Source organism: Achroia grisella, unplaced genomic scaffold, assembly GCF_030625045.1.
Source record: "Achroia grisella isolate CSIRO2021 unplaced genomic scaffold, CSIRO_AGI_Agris_v1 utg146, whole genome shotgun sequence".
NCBI classification, from domain to species: Eukaryota; Metazoa; Arthropoda; class Insecta; order Lepidoptera; family Pyralidae; genus Achroia; species Achroia grisella.
Window position 1 is genome coordinate 1 of NW_026712636.1, and position 24,728 is coordinate 24,728.

At 32.2% G+C, this 24,728-nt stretch overlaps 2 protein-coding genes and 1 pseudogene across 2 annotated transcripts; all 3 read right to left on the reverse strand.

Annotated features, from left to right (window-relative positions):
* Positions 1–318: 318 nt before the first annotated feature.
* On the reverse strand, positions 319–4,541 carry LOC131855658 (uncharacterized; the record flags this gene model as incomplete). The annotated part of the gene is made up of 8 exons (XM_059206955.1): positions 4,469–4,541; positions 4,365–4,391; positions 3,134–3,321; positions 2,528–2,728; positions 2,133–2,323; positions 1,706–1,812; positions 663–775; positions 319–415 (listed from the first exon to the last, which is right to left on the reverse strand). Coding segments are annotated over exons 1-8 (997 nt in total), but the record flags the coding sequence as incomplete, so codon positions are not given.
* Positions 4,542–5,427: 886 nt separating this feature from the next.
* LOC131855525 (myb-like protein X) lies at positions 5,428–7,234 on the reverse strand. The gene is made up of 3 exons (XM_059206801.1): positions 7,094–7,234; positions 5,624–6,653; positions 5,428–5,519 (listed from the first exon to the last, which is right to left on the reverse strand). Exons 1-3 carry the CDS (start codon positions 7,181–7,183, stop codon positions 5,428–5,430), a joined length of 1,212 nt encoding a protein of 403 aa, XP_059062784.1. The 5' UTR covers positions 7,184–7,234.
* An 841-nt stretch (positions 7,235–8,075) lies between these two features.
* Positions 8,076–21,663, reverse strand: LOC131855666 (V-type proton ATPase catalytic subunit A-like; annotated as a pseudogene).
* Positions 21,664–24,728: the final 3,065 nt, after the last annotated feature.

The window sequence follows — 24,728 nt, forward strand, 5'->3', positions numbered from 1 at the left end:
AAAATTCTAAAACCTGTCGTTTTGACTTCTGATCTTCTATTGAAGACAGACAATATCTTGCTTTCCAATGGTCGCAGGTTCGATTCTCACTTGGTACAACTATTTGTATTTATGCGTATGATTGTTTGTATCGGTCTGGGTGTTTTCTATGTAAATTATGTGTATATTTACAAAATATAGTAAAATAAATTTGTCATAATTATTAATTCAGCGGTTTAAGTGTGAAAAAGTAACAAACAAATTCACTGTCGCATTTGTAATGTTAGGATAGAAATAACTCTGTTTCATCAATATATGAAATATATAATAATATCTTACCTACTGTTTCAGCATTATTATTTACTTGCTCGAGCTGTGTTAGTCCATCTTTTAAATCTGATCGCAGTTGGTCTATTTGGTCTTGGAAACCTTGCATCTAAAACATTACCATTAATATATAGCGAAATAAATAATACTATTCATAATACCATTTCAGAAGCCTTATTTTTTAAGTAATTGGAATGACAAATAATCTGACGGCAAGTAATACGAGTCGCTGATATACATGAAAAACAATAATGTATGGGCATATCGTAATCATGTGCGGTCATTATTCCATTCCTGCATTCGAGTCTATTATCCAAATGTGTAAAAAAAAATTGAATATCATAGAAACTAATTACCTGAGTAGAAAGTCCGGCATCGAAACCACTGAGCTGTTCTGAATAGTCGGATACGAGTGAGTGTAACGTCGATACACGCGTGTTTAACTGTACTGCCACATTCAGCTTTTCAGCTATAAATGTAAAAACACATGTTTTTAACATTCAGAGATGTGTGTGTGAAGTCCACATGTGATGTCGTTTTATGGGGTAAAGATTATTAATAATGGGAAATAGAGATTTCAAATTCCAAAATCGAACTCCACGTCATCGCTCTAAAAAACCGTAATTGTAGATTTCCCAACAATTCCTAGTGAATTTACCACGATGGGCTAACTGAACTGACTTCATCCTCCACTGGTGCCCCGTCAGCGTGTACTGTTAATGCGCTAAAACCGTTGTAAACATTTCCATTAATTTTCATTTATTAAAAAACAAGCTACTATACGCAAACAGTACCTACCGTGGAATTCAATACCATTCATTCATTCATTAGTAATCTACTTATCTATACACATAAACAAAATTGGAATGTCTGTGTGAAATAACCGTTTTTTAGTACATGCATATGAATATAAATAAGATGAATACACCGAAATAACATTTTTTTAAATTTTTGTCTGTCTGTCTGTCTGTCTCTTCGTTCTGGCTAATCTCTGAAATGTTTGGACCCATTTTGACGGGACTTTTTTGTGGCAGGTAGCTGATGTAATTAGGAGTAACTTAGTCTAGAAAAATTCTTTTATTTTAGAAAAATAATGTTAAATTCCACGCGGACGAAGTCGCGGGAACAGCTAGTATTTAAATAAATTTAACTATAAGCAGTTTTAAATCTGTCCTTTTTCCATCCGTTTAATCATAATATAAAAATAGTATTAAGTAGATTAAATATTACACCAATCTAGGTACTTTTTATTTTTATAGCCAAGGTTTTGTAGATAGAATAGAAGAAAATATATACTCGGTACTTCACTAATATTAGATTGTATAAAAATTGTTACTAACATTATATGAACCTTTTTGTTGCTTTAAATAAATTATTATTATTATAAAAATAAGCTAACAAACTGATTTCGCCATAGACACTGCCATGTCTGCGGCTGCTGAAGCTTTCGAGACTATTAGATTTACATTTCTTGATAAATCTTCTTTTAGAGAACGGAGAGCATCACTAGAAAAAAATAACATTTTCTTTTTAAATGAGTTATTAAAACAGTACTACACTTTTGTGTATGTAATTGGTAGCGTCACCGCTTCGCCGCGAAAACTGTGTATGATAAATGATAAATCTATATTAAGAAACGTTAGAAAACTACACTCCAAATACTCGGATTTTCTTACCTTCTATTATTTTATTTTAATAAAATAATATATAGATCACATTATAATGCGTTATATATTACGTCGTTTGATTAACGTTAATAGATGTTTATAAATGTAGCCGACTTTGTTTGTTTTGTTCTTGTGTGATTAACTTAAAAAAACACTAACTCCATCTCTACGTGAGTAACTTTAGGCAAAGATGACAACGTTGGCGCGGTGGAGAGGCGTGAAGCTAGGGATGGCATCCCGACTGAGGCTTTGAAAGGCGATACCACCGACTGCGCAGATCTCGGAGCAACTGACTTGATCGAAGCCGGGTCTATAGCTACTGATTTACCGGGAGTTATTCGAGATTTATCCTGAAAAATGGAGTGCTTTTGCTTAATAATAAAATTACTTTGATGTATCTTTTTAAAAAAAAGATTAAAGGCAAAGAATGATGGTAAGAAGTAACCGTCGTTATATATTAATAGTATTACAGACATCACATTATAATATGACACCCGTGACTATAATTGAAATTATGATCTAAAATAAGAAAGAAAATATTTTAGACGGCTTACGTCTGATGTGTCCAACGGTAGCTCAAATGCGTCATGCGTCTCTATGGTGTCAGTCGGCTTCAAAGTGTCAAGTGGTTCAAACTGAACCTCTACAATTCTGTTAGCGAAATCTTCGGGCAGAGCACCTACTGCCGCTAGTTCTGTGAGTAACTCACTCATACGGCCAATAGCTTGTTCAGCTGCTTCTACACGAGCTTTCACCTAAAAATTATCGACCATCTAAGCATTGATACGCTCTCACTTTTTTCAAAATTTATTTTCACTGTTTTATGTAGATTCTTCATTCACCAGACACATGTAGATATTTGTCTGGTGAAATGTTAGAAAAAAATATAGAAGTGAGGTATATACACCCAATACATACCTGCTGATATTCTGTTCACTCTTATATTTAAATCAAGTCGATTAATATTTCATTTTTTTTATTATAAAATACAAAAAATGGCTCCTACCAGTGCCTTATTCATTGTAACTAAGATAATTTAAATAGCAAAGATTTACTAAAGTATACTAAGTTGTGTTATTGTATCTGGATTACGTACTTGTAATCTAGACAATTCACAGATAACTTAATAGACGTACAAACATTTAAATAAGCATGTTTACCTGCATAGCATTCATGATATCTATAAGAGAAGCACTGCCTTTAGCCAGTTCGGATCTCAGTTGTTTGTTATCCGGCAGTGCTGGTGTTGGCAATGGACCAACATTCTTTTTTAAATCATTCACTAAAGCTTCGAGGATTTCAAATTCGGATCGTGTAACCACTTCTAGGCTTTCACGTCCTCGCGAATCTACCAGTGGTAAATATATTAAAATAATGTTTATATAATTAAAGCGTATTAAATGTGAATACAAGCAAATGGCAAATATTATTCGGTTTTGGTCACCGGGCTTCTTAAACTATGGTAACCACAATAATGTCTGGCGCGCCCGTTATACTTGTGAAGAGGCGCTGCTTGTAGGGACTGGTCTGTTCAGATAACTATGCATAATTTTGTTTTGTTACTCAAATAACTATTTATTTACTAACGTAAGCTTTAATATTTGTCACCTACTCAAAAAATAAAAAAAATATAACTGAACAACATTTATGTAACTTAAAGAGACCCAAGATTATTGCTCAATCTTCTTGTGGTAAGTCTAAATGAGTTAGAATAAAAAATATGACGATTTAAAAGTGCTTATATTAAGTTTATTTGAATAAAAGTTACTTCTATCTGTATTTCCACTATTACTAGTAATATAAACTGTCAAATCGGTCTCTTCTAGAAATTATTTTGTATTATTTAACGACTATAATATATCAGGTACCTAATCCTGATAAATTCATAAACATTCATCACTAATCAATCACCATATCCAACGGAATGTTTTCCCTATCTTTTCGTTCTTCTTCTGTCGGCTTATTACGACTTCCTAGTGATGAACAACAGGATCTATCGTGTTCTCGTAATTTAATCTACTTATTTACTAACTAGCTGGTAGCTGTACAAATGACTTCTTCTGCGTGGAAATTAGCTTTATTTTTCAAAAATAAAAGATTTTTTCTAAAATAACGGCAGCCTACATTACTCGTTATTACGTCAGCTACCTGCCAATAAAAGACAGGATTTTATTCATCATCATTCAATTAAAATCGGTTCAGACATTTCAGAGATTAGCCGGAACAAACAGACAGACAGACAAAAATTGAACAAATGTTTTTTTGGTGTATGTGGGTACCGTATTTATATTCATATGCATGTAGTAAAAACCGGTTATTTCAATATTACGTATAGATATCGGATGTGTATACATACTTATATTTGTAAATATTTAAAATACGTTAACATACCAACACGTGTCGTTGGCCCTTTCTCAACTGAAAGTCACATAAACAAATTAGTAACTATAGGTACTGAGCAAATATTAAATTTGACATATACGTACAATATTTACCTACTAACACCTTCTCTTTTTGTCGCTCCACCTCTGAGGAAACAGAAATCAATAAGTAAACTTTCACAGGCATCTTTCACATCTGGACCTACTACCTACTAATACGTCATGCCATACCGACAATTTATAAAAAAGTGCACGTATTTCTGATATCCAAAATGATATTAAATCTGTCCAGTCCTTTAAATGTAATTTAGTAACAAACATTCTTATGTCATACAAACATTGATTAAGTGTATGTACTGCATTATACAATAATTAAGTAAGAAAATTACAACCTGATATAACAATACTCGTTCTTGATCCAACCCGGCTTTTACCTTTCTAAACAGAAAAAAACATCTTAAATTTTCTGAACTTTAATGCAATTAGAAAAATAAATCATAATTCCTGCGAACATTAATAAGCTCAATGGAACCACAAAGTTATTCCTTACTAGCTATGCTCGCGGTTACACCCGCGTTAAATTTGTGATTTGTGCCTATGTGTTATTCAGATGGTAAGCTATATTATTGCAAAGTTTCATTAAAATCCTTTCAGCAGTTTTTGCCTAAAAGAGTAACAAACATCCGTCCATCCATCCTTCCGCACTCACAAACTTCCTCGTTTATAATATTAGTAAGATTTTAATTACCAGAAATAAACTACGTGAAATATATGAGAGGGCTCCTATCTCACTTACTTTAGCTGCCTAACAGCTTCTGTGTAAGCTGTGTTTAGATTTTAGGGAGTGATTAGATAGTGAAATTACAAGTGAACAGGACATGATATCTTAGTCTCTTTAATCACATCTTAGCCTCGTGGAAATCACATGCTAACGTGATTTCCGTAGTATCTTTAGGTCGGCCGTCAGCTTATTTGTCATTCCAAATACATTAAACATTACACTACACTATACTGGTCATCGCGGGGTTGGTTCTCGAGCGTCATTTTTCATCATCAATTATTGGTTCCCATCGTCACTTGAGGTTTCCATTCTTTAGGCGGTATTCATCACTATTGTTCTTCTGCTCCATAGTTTTGTCGTCATCAAAGGCCCTGCTAACACTCGCTAATCGATTTAAATTATTTATAATAGAGATATACCAGAAATAATAAATACTAAGTGTAACATGTAAATAAAATTGACTTATTCGATACATAAAATACGGATACGTATCGAATAAGTCAGTTTTAAAATTTTAACCTTATCACGTTTTAATTTAGTTTTAGCCGCCATCTCCGCTAATTCTTTATCTTTCTGCAACAACTTCTCCTCCATATCCCTTTCTTTTATTGCTTCTGTTTCCATCTTTTCTCGTTCTTTAGGTGTTACTTTATCCGACTTTTGATATTCTTCTTTCTTTTTATATGTAGTAGCAGTTTTGTCAACCTTATCTTGAACTTTCAATTCCTTTATTTTATCTTTAATACCACCTTGTTCTTCTCTTTCCTTTTCTTTCAGTGTATCTTTTTCGTCTTTTTGCTTATCCTTTGTAGCATTTTTTTCAGACCTTTCCTTTTCTTTCCTCATTACTTTATCTTCAGTTTCCTTTTTATCTTCCCCTGGTCTTTCTTTAGATACAATATTTGCTTTGTCTTCCCTTTCTTTGGAAATAGCTTTTTCCGCTTTCACTTTTTCCTTTGTTACAACCTTTTCCTTGTCCTTAACAGTTGATCGCTCTTCTCTCTCCTTTTCCTTTACTGTTACTTTTTCAGATTTTTCTCTGTCATTTAACATTTCTAGTTCTTCTTTCTCGTCCTCCTTTATTAGTTCTTTCTCACTTTTATCCCTTTTCTTAGAAATTGTCTTTTGTTTTGCTTTTTGCTTGGTACCCTTTTCACTTTTTGTCGTTTCATCCTGTTCTTCTATTTCTATTTCCTTATGTGTACTTTTTATTGCTGTATCTATTTCTGTATATTGTTTTTGCTCTCCTTTATAAATGGGTCGTTCTGATTTTTCTTTCTCTTTATCTCGTTCAGTTTCTTCTGAAATCTCTCCCATACGGCCTTTAGAAGTATGAGGTCGTGAACTCTTACTAGATGAGCTATCAGTAGATATTTCTACTTTTTTAGTCTTTTCTCTTCTCTCACGAGGTGATAGATGCTCTTCAATTCTGACCTCCACCCGTTGTTCGAGCATGCGCATTTGTCGTGCAAGAATGTGAAGAACTGTCTGCACTAATTTGTAATTTATTACATTTTTCTGTAAATAAATTTTATTATAATTTTATTTATTATACTTTAATAATCTTTCTCAGTGATTTTATATAGCAGTTTTTAAACTTTTTTGGCAGTTATAAACAGGATATTTAAAATAAATATCAGGAGCTCATAACTAAAATATTATAATGATAAATATTCTGTTCCTGTATGTGTATAATAACTGACAAGCTAAGTTCCTATTCAAAGGTTCACCCTTCGAAACGGAACTTATAGTAGCCTGTCAGTAGTACAATACGCAGTGTTGTTACAAATTATGAGTCTCAAACGCTGCCAACCAAGCAAAGTCAATCATTATCCCAAGTAGATTATAATTATTGATTAAAACCTCTACACTTCTTTACGTAACATGGCTTAGTCTGGTAGTGAATAGTTCATGATTTGCCTAACAGTTATCATAAAAATCAAAATCTTTGTATTTACATCTGGTGGACCCATAGCTCTATTTATCAGATCTTCTACACTCATTAATATCGTGGTATCGCTCATATTAGGTTCATCTCTATACTTCATTTTGGGTATAGTAAAATATAATCGCAATTATAAAAAAGTTAAATTTCTTTCAGAAAATTACTCTTGATGAAATTTCATTATTTTATATTCTGTTAAGAGCTGTCACCGTAAGAACCGTAAGTCACTGGTAGACTGCCAGTACCTATGTACTTTCTTTATGAGATTCCTTCTTAGACATTCAACAAAATTATATATAGGTATTGAATATATAAAAAGGTGAATGATTAGTACACTTAATAGTACCTAAGCACTATTTAATATAATGTTTCCTTTATTGATAAATATAAAGTTTCATTTGATCAATAGACTAAAAAATACTAATTAAACTAGTAACGATTGCTCGTGGAAGTATGTGAAAATACAGTTGCAGTGACTTTTTAAATAGATCAATATATTAGTTGTGGAAAAAACCACAATACTGATTCAGAATCAGCAATGAATAATAGTATATCTGGCGTTTAATTCCTTTATTTTTTTGCATGTGTTAACTGGGAATTTGTTGCACCTGAGATACAGTACAATTATATACTAGTTCAGGTGGCACAAGTATTACTATATGTTACATTTTCTAGGTATTATTCTGTTACTATTTGGTATTCGATCTATCCGACTGCTTTTATATTATTCGGCCGACTACCCATTATCTACAAATAAACCGAATTAGACCGATTTTAGACCGAATGCTGAATACTTGTGTAATGTATTTTGTTCTAGTGAGATAATTGGTAAAATGAAAAAAATAACGAATAATTATTATATATTATATTTAAATTAGAGCATGGAATAAATTAGTGAAATTATATAGAGACAAAACTAGTCACAATACCACACATTGAATGCCATATATCGTGTCAAGCAAAGCATTTTTATAAATGAAACAACGATATACACTTTATATTTTTTTATTATTCATAACTTTCTTCACCTCTCAACACTTAACGTCACAGAAATATATTATTGCGCGGATATATTTGTACACATTGAAACCAAAACAACTACACTTACGTAGAATGTGCACTCACTTGTAACATAATACTGAATATAGATAATCGTTTTAATAAAAAAAAACTGAAACAAGTCATTGAAAAGAATTGTTAAATTTCCATACAACTAAAACAACGTGGAATGCAAGAGGGTACTCGATATTATCGACGATTCATAAAATATCAATGGGCCAAATAATTGATTGTTAGTGTATATAAATAGTATATTTATTTAATAATAATAAGAATATAAATAACAACTAACTGCATAGAGTCGCGCGACCGAATGAGACTAACCGACGTTGGAAACTGCGGGTAACGTATTTAGTGCCATTATTCGAGCGCGCGCACCTCGCTGAGAATCTACGACTCGATTGATCAACAATAGCATCACGAATATTTGATTTGAAACGAGTAATATAAACCTATGCACTCTACATAGACTTCAACACGTATTATTACTAAGTATTAACAAGAAATGTCAACTCGAGCGAGCTATATTCACCCCTTAATTAGGCTTTGGGTGATTCCAATATATTATTATTTAGTCCATGGTATTGTTTATTAAATATGTAATGGGATAGTTTGTGATTATAGCCCCGTTTTAGATGCCGCTCGTCTGACGTGAACGCGCCAGTATCTTAGTCCTCGAGGTTACGGAAGGCTGCTGACATATCTTCGAGGAGTTGGTCAAAGTCTGCCTTGATTTTAGCCTCGCCGTCTTTTACTGGATCCTGTAATAATAATTATTTATACTATTAACTTCTTACAACAATTTTATACTTGATGATTGCTAAGACTGCAAAGTCTTATATACAATCCAGGTCTTGAGATTCTGATTTCTTTTTCAATTGAGCCACAATTGATCATAGATAAAAATATATTTCTATAATTGCTCTAATTTCGACCTACCTAATTTAGACCTAAATATGCCTCCACACTGATACCATGATACAAAGTTTCATAACGCAATATTTATTTTCGTATTTACAAATACTTCAAAAAAAACTTTAAAAAATTTTCGAAAACATCGGGCATTACATAGTAATTAATTATAGATTTTTCTGTAAATTGGATTACATTGTCAACGGTACATTTGTAAAAATACCAATTAGTAATTTTTTTGTAAGTGTTAAAACAAAACATACTTTAAAAAAATAATAGTATATTAGCGTCAGTCATTCGAGTGAAAAGGAAAGACAGAGTGAATGGTGATAACAACTAACCTTGAACTTCATGGAGGAGAGCTGGTAGAGGACATTGCCCATAGCGTCGCGGATGACATTCCAGGTGACCTTGTTGTCTGACTGCGCGGTCGACTCGACGGCATGTCGCGACATGTCGTAGAACGCAATTATGTTCTTGAGCATGCCCACCGTCTTGTAGAACGGGCAGAAGCGATCGTACGCCGAGTAGCTGTTCACATATACATACATCATTAAAGACTTTACTATATAAAAACATCAATAAGTCAAAGAAACTTAAGCCAGAAAAAATAAGCCAACACACTCCACATAAAAAAAATCATTATCACACATAAATATTGCAGATTAGATGCAGATGCCAGTTTGCTCAATGTCGACTTTTGCCCCCAAATTTCAACCAAAATATTCCTAACTCAAGTTTCGAGTAAAATTCCTTGGGGGATTTTGATTCTATAAATCCTGATAACATGTATCTTTTAGACTGCGTGTTTTTGTTCTTAGTTTATGTATTACAAACAAAAATAATATTTTTATAACATTACGTTAGAGGGAACGGCTCACCTGTTCTGCTGGAGGAAGTCGTCTTTAAGGAGCTTGGCAACCTCAAGGGTGATCTTGTCGGTCTCAGCCAGCGAAGCTTTGCCGACCAGCTGCACGATTTCAGACAGATCCTCTTCCTCTTGAAGGATCTCCTTGACCTGAAGAATAAAATGTAAAAGGCTTATTAATAGTTCTTCATTCTCGTATATAATATTTTTTTCATATTATCGATTAAGCTAGAAACAATTTCAAATCTCTCGTGTTCCAATGTCCAAATGAGGTTAAGACTTGTTTGAATTTTAGACTCAATTTTGGAAACTTATAAATCCATATTTACTCCAGAACTTTGTTTTAAAAGTAATCCTTGCTTTTTATTTGAAGTAATGGTCATAATTAGAGGTACTCTCTAATTATGACCATTACTTCAAATAAAAAGACACAGCCGTAGCATAAACAATATTATAGGTCTTAATTACTGTTACATTTGTAGGTTTTTATTGTTGATATAAAGACAATCATTTAAATTATCTGATGAATTTTCACAACATAATTTATTAATTAGTACACATAATAAATATTGATTTGTACATACCTTGGTCCTGAGTGGTACAAAGTCGCCATAGTTCTTCTCATAGAAGTCATCCAGCGCACGCATGTACTTGCTGCATAAAACAAAACACAGAAAATTTAAATAAATGGGTATATATAATTATTCTCAAAATTCATTATAATTATACAAAGTCATACAGTTTTTCATATTTAGTGTCAGACACTAAATACATATGAACAACGGGGTCATGTTTAGTGTTGTAAATAACATAGAAGACAATCAACAAAATCCTAAGATATATTTTAACTAGCCGCCTCGCCTCCTCGCCGCCTCGCCTAACAAGATTACAAATATACAAGATTAAAATATTTGCCACGGTAAAGCAGATGATAAGTGGCGACCGTCGCCATATTATACTGATGTATGGAGCACCACATAGATTATTTCATTATGTGATCCCAATGGTAATATACCCCTCTAAATTCACTGCCATATCTCACTCCCGTCTCACAGTTTACAAAAACCTGAACACGCAGGCGAGTTGGTTTAGTGACTACCACAATCAAAAGAGTAAGTATATATAGGTTATAAGTCATAATAAATCACCTGTATGAGATAAGCCAGTTGATGGAGGGGAAATGTTTCCTCTGGGCAAGTTTCTTGTCGAGACCCCAGAACACTTGGACGATACCGAGCGTAGCTGAAGTGACAGGGTCGGAGAAGTCACCACCGGGCAGGGATACGGCACCCACGATGGATACGGAGCCTAGCAAAATTAAAATGTAAAAATTAATCAGAAATCTATCAAAAATTACCTTCTGTTAAGGAAAGAGAACATATAAAAAAGATTACGGCAGATCGTAGAAAATAGTAATAGCTCCACCGACAAAATAGTAGCTCTTAATTTATTAATGAATGAAAGAAAGAATAGTAAAGTTATTATTACATTTTTAAATACTATGACTGTTTATGGCCAATTAAAGCTCAACACTATTAAATGTGCGTAATAAGTTTGAATTTTATTTTTGTGTGCTGTTTCCCCTGGAAGCCATCATGATAAATTTCTGGTGAATTTACCACGATGGCCTACTGACCTAACTTCATCTTCATATTATCATCCTCCACTGGTGCCTTGGAAGCGTTTACTAGCCCAGAAGGGTGCACTATTACATAATAATAAACCTTATGAAAAGATATTATATATTAGATAGGTTGGACTGGAAAAGATTTTTTTATAGTATAGCTAGCTAGACAAATGAGCTTGCGGCTGACTTAATGATGAACGCCGCCGATAAACACCCTCAACACCAGGAATATTGGAAGTGTGTTGCCACAAGGAACAAATTCTTATCTTGAAGGTTCCAATTTCGGTTCGGAAATACCATAGGTGGAAGGTGGTCCCACAATATCATTCAGATAGTAAAACGTGACCTACCTTCCCTGTCAGGGTTGCCCATACACTTGACACGGCCGGCACGCTCGTAGAAGGAAGCCAGGCGAGCACCCAGGTAGGCGGGGTAGCCCGAATCGGCAGGCATCTCAGCCAGACGACCGGAGATCTCACGCAACGCCTCGGCCCATCGAGACGTGGAGTCAGCCATCATGGACACGTTGTAACCCATGTCACGGAAGTACTCGGAAAGTGTGATGCCTGCATACACATATATACATTATATTTTTTTATTGCACTATTCTTTATTGCACCAAATATAAAAAAGAAATTAACTGGTACAAAACCTGGTCTAATCGCTAAGCAATACATCTAGTATTGAAATATACTGTTTGTTGCTCTCTGAACTGTTTATATTTTTAATATAAATAACTTATTCTTTTACAAACAAGGCAAAAAAAATATTTTCTTTACTAAATTTAAGATTCAGTATAATATTGGATACTAGTGGCCCAAGCTAAGCAAAGCTTTGTTTATTTAAGCTTTGCATTCCATAATTTTATAGGAGATAGATATCTATCTATATATATATATATATATATATATATATATATATTGTTGATCACGTATATCAACCTAAACACTTGCCGATTCCACCTTTTGCACTGAATAACTTGACTCCTATCGCGTATATCTCAGGCGGTATGGCAACGTCGTATATTCTATTTTATGTACAATATAATATATATTTCATCGATAGTGGAGTGATATACTCGACACATTTTTTACTAATAATTCGTGCATGACTAGCTCCGAACGGCTAAATTTTTGGTATACACAAAGACTTTTTGGCTCTGAATATATTTCAAAAATCAATTAATTATGTTGATCACTTTATATACTCGTCCTTACTGCGATACTTATTTTCATCCGAATATATATAGATACCGTAACGGTCTATCATATTATGAATTTATTAATTTACTAATCTAGATATTTTATATTCGCAATGCTCCATACATAGTAACTCCACCGTTGCATGTGGGGGAGCACTTCATGATAGATTCAGCACCCCGCGCACACAAACAAATTAGATATTTTTTGAATACACAAAGACTTTTTGGCTCTGTATATATATTTCAAAAATCAATTAATTGTGTTGATGATTTATATACTGGTTTTACTGCGATACTTATTTTAATCCGAATATATATGATACCGTAACGGTCTATCAATTATGAATTTATTAATTTACTAATCTAGATATTTTATATTCGCAAGGCTCCATACATGCAAGCTCCAGCAACGGTGCGTCACAAAATCACCGTACACCGCACCCCGCGCACACAAACAAATTAGAATAAATTAAATTCATAAGATTATTTATATATTTCGACTGCCTCGATGGTCACACCGCTTTACATCCGATGGTCGCGGGTTCGATTTCTCGCACGGTGCAAACATTTGTACTCATCGGTCATCGATTGTTTTCAAAGGTCTGGGTGTTTTATATGTATATTAACGCAGACTGATGATGAACTGATATAAATAGATATTTTTATTTTGTAAATACATATTTGGCGTTAATTGTCCAGGGCTATTTATTATATTTTTTATAAACATTATCTTTTATCCATCGACTTGCTCTTTATCGACAGTGAATTCATAGAAATGTCACTCAAAAAAAAAATAGTTTTGTGTTTTGTATTTCAAATACTAAATGCAAAATAGGTATTATCAAAATACTTTTTCAAAATAAAGTACCTTTTGAATGTTTGTCCAAACCTCAGATATTTTAGGTATATCAATCATTACATAGTGTATTATAAAACAAAGAAAGAAGACATTTTGGCTCTGATACCGTAACGGTCTAACAATATGAACAATAAATAGTTGAATAATTATACGTGAATAAGCAGTTGAATCTATAGGTACTGCTGTCGTCGTATGCTGTTCATTTTTTCACTCGTTTTGGCGCCAAGAGAGGGCACATAGTCGTGGTCAACTTAAGAACTTATAATTTAATTTTGATAACAATAGATATCCGTAAAAAGTAGGTATTATATTAATGTACGTAATACTGTACTATAAGAAATATTTATTCTTTATTGTACATTTGAAAAACTTAACACTTAAGACTTGTACATATACACGTACATACTATTTTCAGCTTAAAGACATCCTGAAGTCACTATTTATCAAATACGCGGGGTGCACCGACCTTTGACCTTCATAATATATATCGCGTAACGAATTACACTTTATTTTTTAGTATTTTATAGGATATTTCACTATAAAATATTATTGATGCTTTAGATTATGACGTAATAACATAGTTTACATGATTTTAAGAGGAAACATACGATAAAAAAACCCCGTAAAATGTAAAAGATAAAAAATGGTTATTGTTGGTTAACTTAAGAGATAGACATATACCATCACGGACTTTTTTGTTGACCTTATATTGATACATGCTCAAAGCACTAGACAATACGCATTTTCATTAAACATAGTGTATTTTTATTTATTTATTTAACTTTAATGCACAAAAAATTTGTACATGTGGTGGACGTAATATCTTGCCGCGTTAATTACCAGGCAACTATTTTGCAAATAAGAAATGTCATAAAAAAGATATATAAATACAAAGCAAAATATAAATTTTTATAAAAAAATAAGAATATACATACATAAATATATATGTAAATATAACCCATAAATGTTAAATATTCTATATAAATAAATACATAATGATCCGATAATCAAATTATAAGTACAGTCTCAAATTGAAAGTAAGAAAAACAGAAAATATAGACAGAACTATAGGGATATATCAGAAAGATGTGAAAAAAGCGACAAGGAATTAAAAAAGTTAGAAATTTAAATAATGTTCCCGCAATTTCTGTTTAAATGAATTTATTACATTATTATATATATTAGTTAAATACGAATAACATTGTGACTGTTATTTTTTTTTTTTTAATGGAATATACATCTATACTACCTGATAAATCAAAATTAGTGTCTGTTTGTAATATTGAAATAACCGTTTTTTACTACTTGCATATGAATATAAATACGGTATATTTTACAAGTTTTGTCTGTCTGTCTGTCTGTTTGTTCCGGCTAATCTCTGAAATAGCTGGACCGATTTTGACGGGACTTTTTTTGCCAAGTAGCTGATGTAATAAGGAGTAACTTACGCTACTATTATTTTAGAAAAATAAAGATAAAATTTCACGCGGACGAACTGGGGCCAACTAGTCTATAGATATACCGAGATTTAATGTTTAAGTTGCTATTATGTTGTTGACAAAATTTTACTGTAATGTTACTATTACGTTATCCTACACAATTTGTATTATTTTGGATGAATAAATAAATAATAATCTATACATATAAATAAAATTGGAGTGTCTGTTTGTAATATTGAAATAACCGTTTTTTACTACATGCATATGAATATATATAAGGTACATATACCAAATTAACAATTTTTATATTCTTTGTCTGTCTGTCTGTTCTGTTTGTTCTCTAGGCTAATCATGAAATGGCTGGACCGATTTTGACGGTAGATTTATTGGCAGCTAGATGAATAATAACGACTAACAAAGGCTACTTTTATTTTAGAAAAATAAAGTTAAATTCCACGCGGACGAAGTCGCGCGAACACCTTGTAAAAAACGGTTTATTTGATAGAAAAAACATCTTTTTTGTGGTACTTGAGAATGTTGAAGCCTGTTGTTTGTAATATTGAAATAACCGTTGTTTACTACTTGCATATGAATATAAATACGGTACATACACCAAAATAACATATTTTACAATTTTTGTCTGTCTGTCTGTTTGTTCCGGCTAATCTCTGAAATGGCTGGACCGATTTTGACGGGACATTTTTTGGCAGGTAGCTGATGTAATAAGGAGTAACTTAGGCTACTTTTATTTTAGAAAAATAAAGTTAAAAACCACGTGGACGAAGTCGCGAGAACTAAGCTAGTGTATAATATATTAGAGATACCTACGTGTTTATTTATTGATGACTAGCTGTACTCGCGATTTCGGACGTGTTGAATTTAACTTTTATTTTCTAAAATATAAGAAGTTAAATTCCACGCGGACGAAGTCGCGTGTACAGCTAGTTGTCGGTAGTCTAGCGATTTATCTAGCACACCGCTTTGATTCCTGCTTGGTGGTCGAGGGTTCGATTCCTCGCACGCTGCAAACATTTGTATTCATGAGTATGATTGTTTGTAACGGTCTGGGTGTTTTCTATGTATAGATAATATATATGTATTTACGTAAAAAAAATCTTTGTATTTATATCAGTTGTCTAGTACCCATAACATAATCTTCAGCTAGCTTAACTTGGGTCTAGATGAAGCTGTGTGAATTGTTAGATTACTATTATTACTATAATAAATCTTTTCAAATCAGCCGATGTTTATATTTGCCATAATACGTGCTGTTACCATGTGATAATATTACGTACGTACTTATTACTGTTTTAAATGTGATGCGTTCATTATTTATATTTCCTTTGAATTAAAGACAAATGTATATATATATATATATATATATATACACTTGCTCATTATAGTTGATCCAGCCACGATCCGTAGATATTGCTGATTCCACTATCTCTCTCTTCTACCACTATAACGGTAGCGTGGCGGAATGGCAACATGTTGCCGTTCCGCGTTCTACCACTATCTTTGTATTCTAATATGCGATGTTGCCGTTCCGACCGAGACCATGCGTTGTTGCCAAATGTATTCGTCGATAGTAGTAGATACTTATACTCGATATATATTTTTTCAACAATTTCCTGCAATAGTGAATCCGTATCGGCATTTTTTTTAAATGCACAAAGATTTTTTGGCTCTGAATATATTTAAAAATCATTTACTTGTGTGTTGATGAATTTATATACTAGTACATGAAGTACCTAATACTTGTTTTGATTTGAATAGGTAGCGATATTATGAATTTATTATAGGTAATCTAAAAATTTTGACGAAATAAAAGTAATTAGTTATCTGTTAACCTTGACTTCATGCTGGCACCAGTATTATCAGATGATGAACATACTTTTCGAAAACTTACAGCAGAAATATCGTGTTTGGACTCATTAGATAGGTCTCGATGAATAGAGTTTAAAAAACTTAAAATAAATGGTAAATTAGAAATAACGTATAAAAACACTCTACGTAAGATTCAACCACTTTATAACTTAATAATAATAATTAGGAAAATAGCAAAGCTATAAATGCACTGAAAGTAATATATCCACACAATATTTTCAGTATTAAACAACTCTGTTTGTTCAGTAAAAGTGTAAATACACTGGTAACCTTTAATCCTATTTTATATGCAAACATTACATATGCAAACCCTAAAGTTTTATTTCAGAATGGCCAGTAGTTTTGAAGAAATAAGTCTTTGAAATTGTACGTGTAACTTATATATATACTAGTTTTTTCACCATAACAAGCAACACCAATATGGCCTAGTTAGTAGTGTACTTGTGTACCAATACCACATTACCACATAGACACTCCGAGTTCGAATTTCTTTCCGTCCGTTTACTTTTATTATTTTTTTTTTGTTTTTTTTTTAATTTAATATTTTAATAATCAATTTAATTTATACGACTATTAATTTATAATAAAAACGTAGTTAAGCATATATAATTAATTTTACTAGTTAGGAATGTACCTGTGTACCAACTTACCACACAGCCATCCCGGGTTCGATTCCTACCATTGGCTTTTTTTTTGTTTTTTTTTTAAAGTAATATTCAAAATTAACTATTTTAATAATTAAATGAATTTAATCGATAAAAACGTCGTTAAGTATTAAATTAATTTTAAGTGATATTAACTATTATATTATGCATAAAAAATATTTTGTGATAATAAAGAAAATACATTTAAAATATTTTACTTGTTGTGTTAATTATTTATAAGATCTTACTTTAATTGTTAGCTGCTTTACAATTTAGAAAGTATAATAGGTAATGTAAATTAAAATCAATTTAATACTAACAACGTTTTGTTCGATTAAATTCATTTCATTATTAAAATAGTTAATATAAAATATAAAATAAAGACTAAACAAAAAAAAATAACAAAAAAAAATCGGTGGCGTGAATCGAACCTTGAGCGTCCGTTTGGTAAGTTGATTTGAAATTAAAGGCTTATTTCTTCGAAATTACTGGTCATTTTGAAATAATACTTAGGGTTCGCATACCCTTATCGGATACTACTACTAGACGGAGTCTCGTCAAAATAAAATATCTATTAGGTATAATAAATTCATAATTAATAGACCGTTACGGTATCTGTATACATTCGGATCAAAACAAGTACTATGAAATAAGAACGAGTATATAAATTGATTAACACAAGTAATTGACTTTTGAAATATATTCAGAGCCAAAAAGTCTTCTTTCTTTATTTATGTACTTGTTAGATGCGAAAGCGACTTAGTTTTATACTATACTATGTAATGATTGATATACTAAAATAAATAAAATATCTGAGGTTTGGACAAAAACTCAAAAGGTAATTTATTCTGTAAAAGTATTTTGAAAATACTTATTTTGCTTTTAGTGTTATAGTACTTTAAGTGTTATATTTTAAGTAACAATGTTTAATTATAATTAATACAACTGCACAACACTCCGAGCGTGCAAAAAATTTTGCTGTTTCATTATTTTTTAGTTCAATTATGGTCTACCTAAGTCCTGAATTAAGCGGGGGGAGAGTCATGACCCCCCATGACTCCCAAGACCTCCATGACGCTCCCCCCTAGATCCGCTGTTGCGTCTTCTCTTCATTCGCTCAGTACGTTGTTACAAAAGGAAAAATTCCCGTCCAAAAAATAACAAGTATTGAGTTTTGATCTGGAGTCACGTTACTCCAGACTGATTTCTATAAATATTTAGATTAGATAGACTATTATTCTTGAAATACTAGCTAGACATTATTAAGTTACTGTAGCCATAATGTAGTAGCCCAAACGTGCCAATTTTTAGCCCTTGGCAAATGCTGCATGATTGGCCCGTTTGAATTGGATCATTAGCGGTCGTATGCCAAAAGGTGGATTTGTATAAAATCGTGTATAAATCGCTTAATTATTATTATTACTCGTCGTGACAGTTGTGGCTCAAAACGGATCAACATTTATATATGGTCAGCTGGCATTAGATCAACAAAAGGCCTCCGGATCAACAAGTGAAAATGGATCAACAAAAAACTACCTATACGGCACGTCTGATACAAAATAAATAATATATATATTGCTGTATCTAAATATCTGATGTATAATTCAAAGCAGATTAATTATGGAATTGTTGCCACAGAAAAAAATTTGTCTAGGTGCTGATAATGTTGTAATTTGTATATTTTTTATATTTACAATATAATAGAATAATTTCATCAATCTTGGAGTGGTAATAAAAACTATCTTTAGTTCGTTCGTAATTTCGAAAAATGTCTTTTATATAATTTTATACAATACTAACATTAATGAATCGCGTACAAAAAGTGAATTTGATTAATTTTTATATCCATAACTAAAAACTAGAACTCACCCAAAACTATACAATCAAAAAAAAATGTTATTTTTGTAAAAGTCAACTCAAAACTGCTACTATAGGAAGTAAGGCTGTGTGGATAACCACCAAGGTCATCATATATTACGATAATAGTATTTAAGTTAAACGATATACTGACCAGTATAGATGGAGGCCTCACGGGCTGCGATTTTCATGTTGATGTGTTGGCGACCAAGCAGTACGCTTCATGATAGATTCAGTGACGCCCTCGATCTCCACAGTCAGCTCGGGTAAGTCCCGCAATACTTCAGACATTTCGTTACCTACAACGACATTTTTATGTACAATTGTATATTTACAAAAAAAAGGACTGGGTTCTTTGATTTAAATAAATCTTTTTTTTTAGTAAAGGAATAAAAAAAATAACAAATGTTCGTAATATCTATTCACAAATTACGTAACACATATTTCATGATATTTTGACCCTATTTTCTGACGCTAGTCACTGGCTTATTAGACTCCCCCTCCCAAGTGTGACGTCACAAAATTAGCTATTAGTAGTAAACTTTTCACAATTTAGACAAAGTTAGTAATATTTTTAAGTTCCTCATTAATAGTCAATTTCTTCATTTAATACTTAGATTGTTACACTTTGAATTGTGACGTCACGAAATTTTGAAAGGTCTCTCTTGTCATATAATGGTCACTCTTTGTGGTATTTTGTCTTTGTTTTAAAGGTTAGAAAAACCGTTAAACAACCTCGCTCTCCGCAACCGACGTAGATGATGACGTCAGAATTGGAATATTGGAAAGAGCCTGTGAGATGACAGTCTTTTCCACAACCGAAGGCTCCGGGGATGGCAGTGGTACCACCCTGTACGCACCTATTATAAACATTGACGTTGTAACATTACATTAGTTTAAAATATGCAAGATTCTTGCTCTTTCTTCGTATGACGTGACAGCTTTGAATGAGTGGCAAATAAAATAAATGCATTCAAAGATTCTTAAATCTAAGTTTAGTTGAATATTTTTAAATTATATATTTAAAATGGAACTAAATGTACTAACATTTAGTTCCAGTTTTTTTATGATGATCATCACAATATGAATAAGCTTCTGAAGCTAATATAGCATGCTTCCTGTCTACATATTCGAGTTGAAACGTCGAGAATGGCTGGAAATACCTTTATTTACCATAAAATTATTCGTGTTATTACCCGTTTAACAATATTAACAATCGCAGTGAATAAACATAATTATACGTACGGGAAAAGTGAATCAAGCACACGCTGTCCGGTGAGCAGGGGATGGTTGGCTTACTTCTCAGTGACGGGGCGCGGCTGTCGCACCGGCCACACTTGCAACATAGTGTACTGTGCCTTCTCGCCGTCGAACTCCGTCTCAGTACCACGTCTGTACAAGCAAACAATTGTATATAGAGAAATCTAAATATTTGAACATTTGATGATAAGGTGGGTCTATTTTTAGACATCTAGAGAGAAATACACTACGTCTATTACAGCTTACAGCCCTGGTAGTTTTCTGGTATGTTATAAAAGACGGTCAATAAGTGAGATGTTTCAAAATATATATTTTATGGCATATTTATTTCTCAATTTTGTCACTGGAATTTCAAAAGCTGATGGCCCACTTGATGCGAGGAGGTAATCGTCGCATTTGTAACACCCAACCGAAATCAACAGAGGACTTTTTACAAAATTCTACCTCCGTAAAAACAGTCCAACTTAACCAATAAATAGTAATGTTTGTCGGTTAACTTTGTGCCACGGACATCTCGACATTATGTGACGATCGTGATTACCTTCATTTATTGCCAATGCGGTGGACTAAATCATGCCTTTGTATCTACTATAGATATATAATATCACTGCCATATCTTTTCCACCGAAAGACAGCTTATAAACTTACTGCAGAAATTGTTGAAACAAAACAACGCGACAATTTATTTAAAGGTTAAAAAAACTCATTTTTCAAAGACAATCATAATACTTCAGATCTTATATAAATAGAAATAGTAATAATCATACTGCCGCACTAAACAAATAGAGCATTGTTATCTTGGATTCGTTTACATTAAACCTGACATACTTACAGTGACTTTGTAATTGCCTGAAGGCGCGATGTAGGTGACGGTACCCTTGGCCTTGGGCGGCATCAACATCTTGTGTTTTACCAGAGTATTCTCATGTACAATACCGTACAAGTCTCCGCCGGTAATGTGGGACCCGACCTGAAGAATAAGCGACAACAATTATTCTCTGCGCCACCATGGTTGACTGGTAGAAAATTCCGCATGCTGTTAAGACCGCCAAATTGATCGTACTATATTTTTGTATTGTGTGCATTGAAGTTAAATAATAATAACATTGTGATTATTTTTGTTTTATGTAATTGGAATATAAAACTAAGTATCTACCTGATAGTAATCAATAACCTTCGCAGCACTGCGGATAACACACCGTCCGGTGGCAATTAGTAACACCACTCTGGCTTTGCCATTTCAAACTAGACTCGACTTAAATGTCATACTTCTAATCCTGTAATTTCACTGCTTAATCTACACTCTATACAACTGAAACACAACTTAAAAAACAAGCTACTAGGCGACTGAAATAAGTGAGACTGAGGAGAATAAACATATTTCCACATTTAATTGAATAATGTGAGAGATTTGCATAAAACAGTACGGTGAAGAAAACGAGATAAAGCAGGCTTTATAAATCTGAGCAAAAAGCACCTCTCGATTCTGGAATCTCATGATCGGATTCATTTGCAAATATGAACTTTAAAAACTGTTGTGAGACAATGTTATTCTTTTACAGGATTATTAAACTACACACGCTAACTCATCATATTTGATGTAAATGGTCAAATCGGAAAATGCAAAGAAATACGCAATAAAGTTAGGTGTGTATTCAACACTTGGGAATTGTAAAAATATAATAACATACACAAAAAAAAATACAAACTTATGTGTTATGTTTTTTAATATCAAAACTAATGATATTCTAAATAGATTAAAAATATATAGTTGGTAATGTTTCATATTAAGCATGGCACGTTCACACAGTAGTTCATGGAATGTAGATGGATTGTGTCAAATAAAATGATGTCTTTCGAATGAAAAGACAGCATATTCACGTCAAAAAGGAACTCTTCAAGATCCTTCAGTTACATCAGTGGATTACGGTAAAAATGTACAAATATATTCACATTCAATTCAATTTATTTACTGGATAATGAGACAAAGTCTTAAGATTATAATAGTTCCAAAACATACCCTGCCATATCCAGTAGTAAAATCTTACAATAATATTTATTACATTTACGTAATTATTATCAACAGCGCTGTTTATAAACGTTTTTATGCAATATTGTATTATGAAATTATTTTTTTTAAACTATTAATACTATATACAACTGATATTATCATTTAAATAATCATTTGTGGAATAATAACATTTATTTAATAATTCTTTTATACTTTTAAATTGTTTATTATTCAAAATTGTCTGGAAGATGATTAAAAATTTTTATAAGCCATACAATATACGTTATTTGAAAAATCCTAATCGTATGTTTAACAATTTTGTCTACTACTGTCTAAAACCATAATAATCTAACGTTTTAGAGATATATTCACAGTTTCTCTTAAATATATAACAATAAAATTTGTCAATCGTAACATGCACATTTCATATATATACAGACAAGGAAAAGTGGGAGAATATTAAGTTTTTTAAATAGTGGTACGCAGCTGTCCCTTATATGCGCTCCACATAGTGTTCTGATACATTTTTTTTGTATTTTAAATACTTTTTGGAAGTCTACAGAATTTCCCCATAATATTACACCATATCGTAGTAGTGACGAAACATAGCCATGATAACATGAAAGAGAATTATTGTAGCAACTTGTCGAATAATAAAAAATCTCTTTCAGAAATAACAAATCTATCTAATTTATATTATAAGCTTGTTTATGTGAAAATCCCCATTTTATAAATTTGTCGATAGTTATTCCTAAAAAAGGGACACTATCTACTCTTGGTATTTTAATGCCATTACAAGTAATTTTTAAATTAATTGGAGCACTGTTATATGTCTGAAATTGTATTAGATTTGTTTTATTAATATTTAAATTTAAGTCATTTGTTGTAAGCCAACTTTCGATATCCTGAATAGTATTATTAATTTGATTTTCATAATTATTTTTATTGGAACATTTAACTAAAATTGTAGTGTCGTCAGCGAAAAGAATACATTTTTCGTCAGTAACATTTGGCAAGTCATTTATATATAACAAAAACATTAATGGTCCCAAAACAGTCCCTTGTGGAACACCTCTATTACTATCTCTATAATGATGAAGCGTGCGCAAGCGCAGCGACGGACGTGTTCACTTACTTCTTATCTTAATAAATAAATGTAAAATAACTAGTGACAACAAATAACAACACTAAAGTATACTAAATCTACGGAAAGTGTATATTATCGTACTGTGTGATTAATCGTTACAAAAAAGTGTTATAATAGTTTTGTGATTAATATATCAGACCGACAATTTATCTAATACCTGCCATTATTAACATTCAGTATGCAACGGTCACCACAAAATAAGCGTTATGAATCAGATCCTGATTTATCAATCCTCACATCAAGGAAACGTAAAAATGATCATGATATCAACGAGTCTTTCAGATTATTTACTGAAAACGTACTAAAAAAAATGGAAGACTTGAAAGGGGAATTCAATTGCAATCTATTACAAATCAATGATACCCTAAATAATGTTATCATAAAAGATCTAAATAACCTAAAAGAACAGACCTTAGAACTAAAAACAGAGGTCAACAACATTCGTAAGGATTACAGTGACATAAAGACCAGCTATATGAAGTTGGACAGGCGTCAAAATGAAACACATAAAGAAATTGCCACAATTCAGAAAGCACTACAATTTACCTGCGAGCAACAAGATGAATGTACAAAAAAATTTGAAAAAATGTCTAATACAATCAAAAGTGTCGACTGCTTCGAGGAAGAGATCAATAATCTAAAATTACAAAATCGGCAGTTAATCTCAACAATAAACACAAACGAACAAAGAAATAGGCAACTAAATATTGAAATTGTAGGTGTGCCTGAATTTACCAATGAAAATATAAAAGACAGTGTCATAAAAATTGTAAAAAAGACTCGGTATGGATATTCAAGCAAGTGACGTTTTGCAAGTAAATAGAATCACTCCAAAAATAAAACTCCAAGGTCGATCCAGAGTGATTGTAGCTAAGCT

Coding starts and splice junctions, on each gene's coding strand:
- LOC131855525 (XM_059206801.1), bottom strand. CDS start 7,183: ATGAAGTATAGAGATGAACCTAATATGAGCGATACCACGATATTAATG. Junction 6,654..7,093: donor GAGCTATGGGTCCACCAGAT/GTAAATACAAAG, acceptor ATTTATTTACAG/AAAAATGTAATAAATTACAA. Junction 5,520..5,623: donor AAAACTGACTTATTCGATAC/GTATCCGTATTT, acceptor TAAATCGATTAG/CGAGTGTTAGCAGGGCCTTT.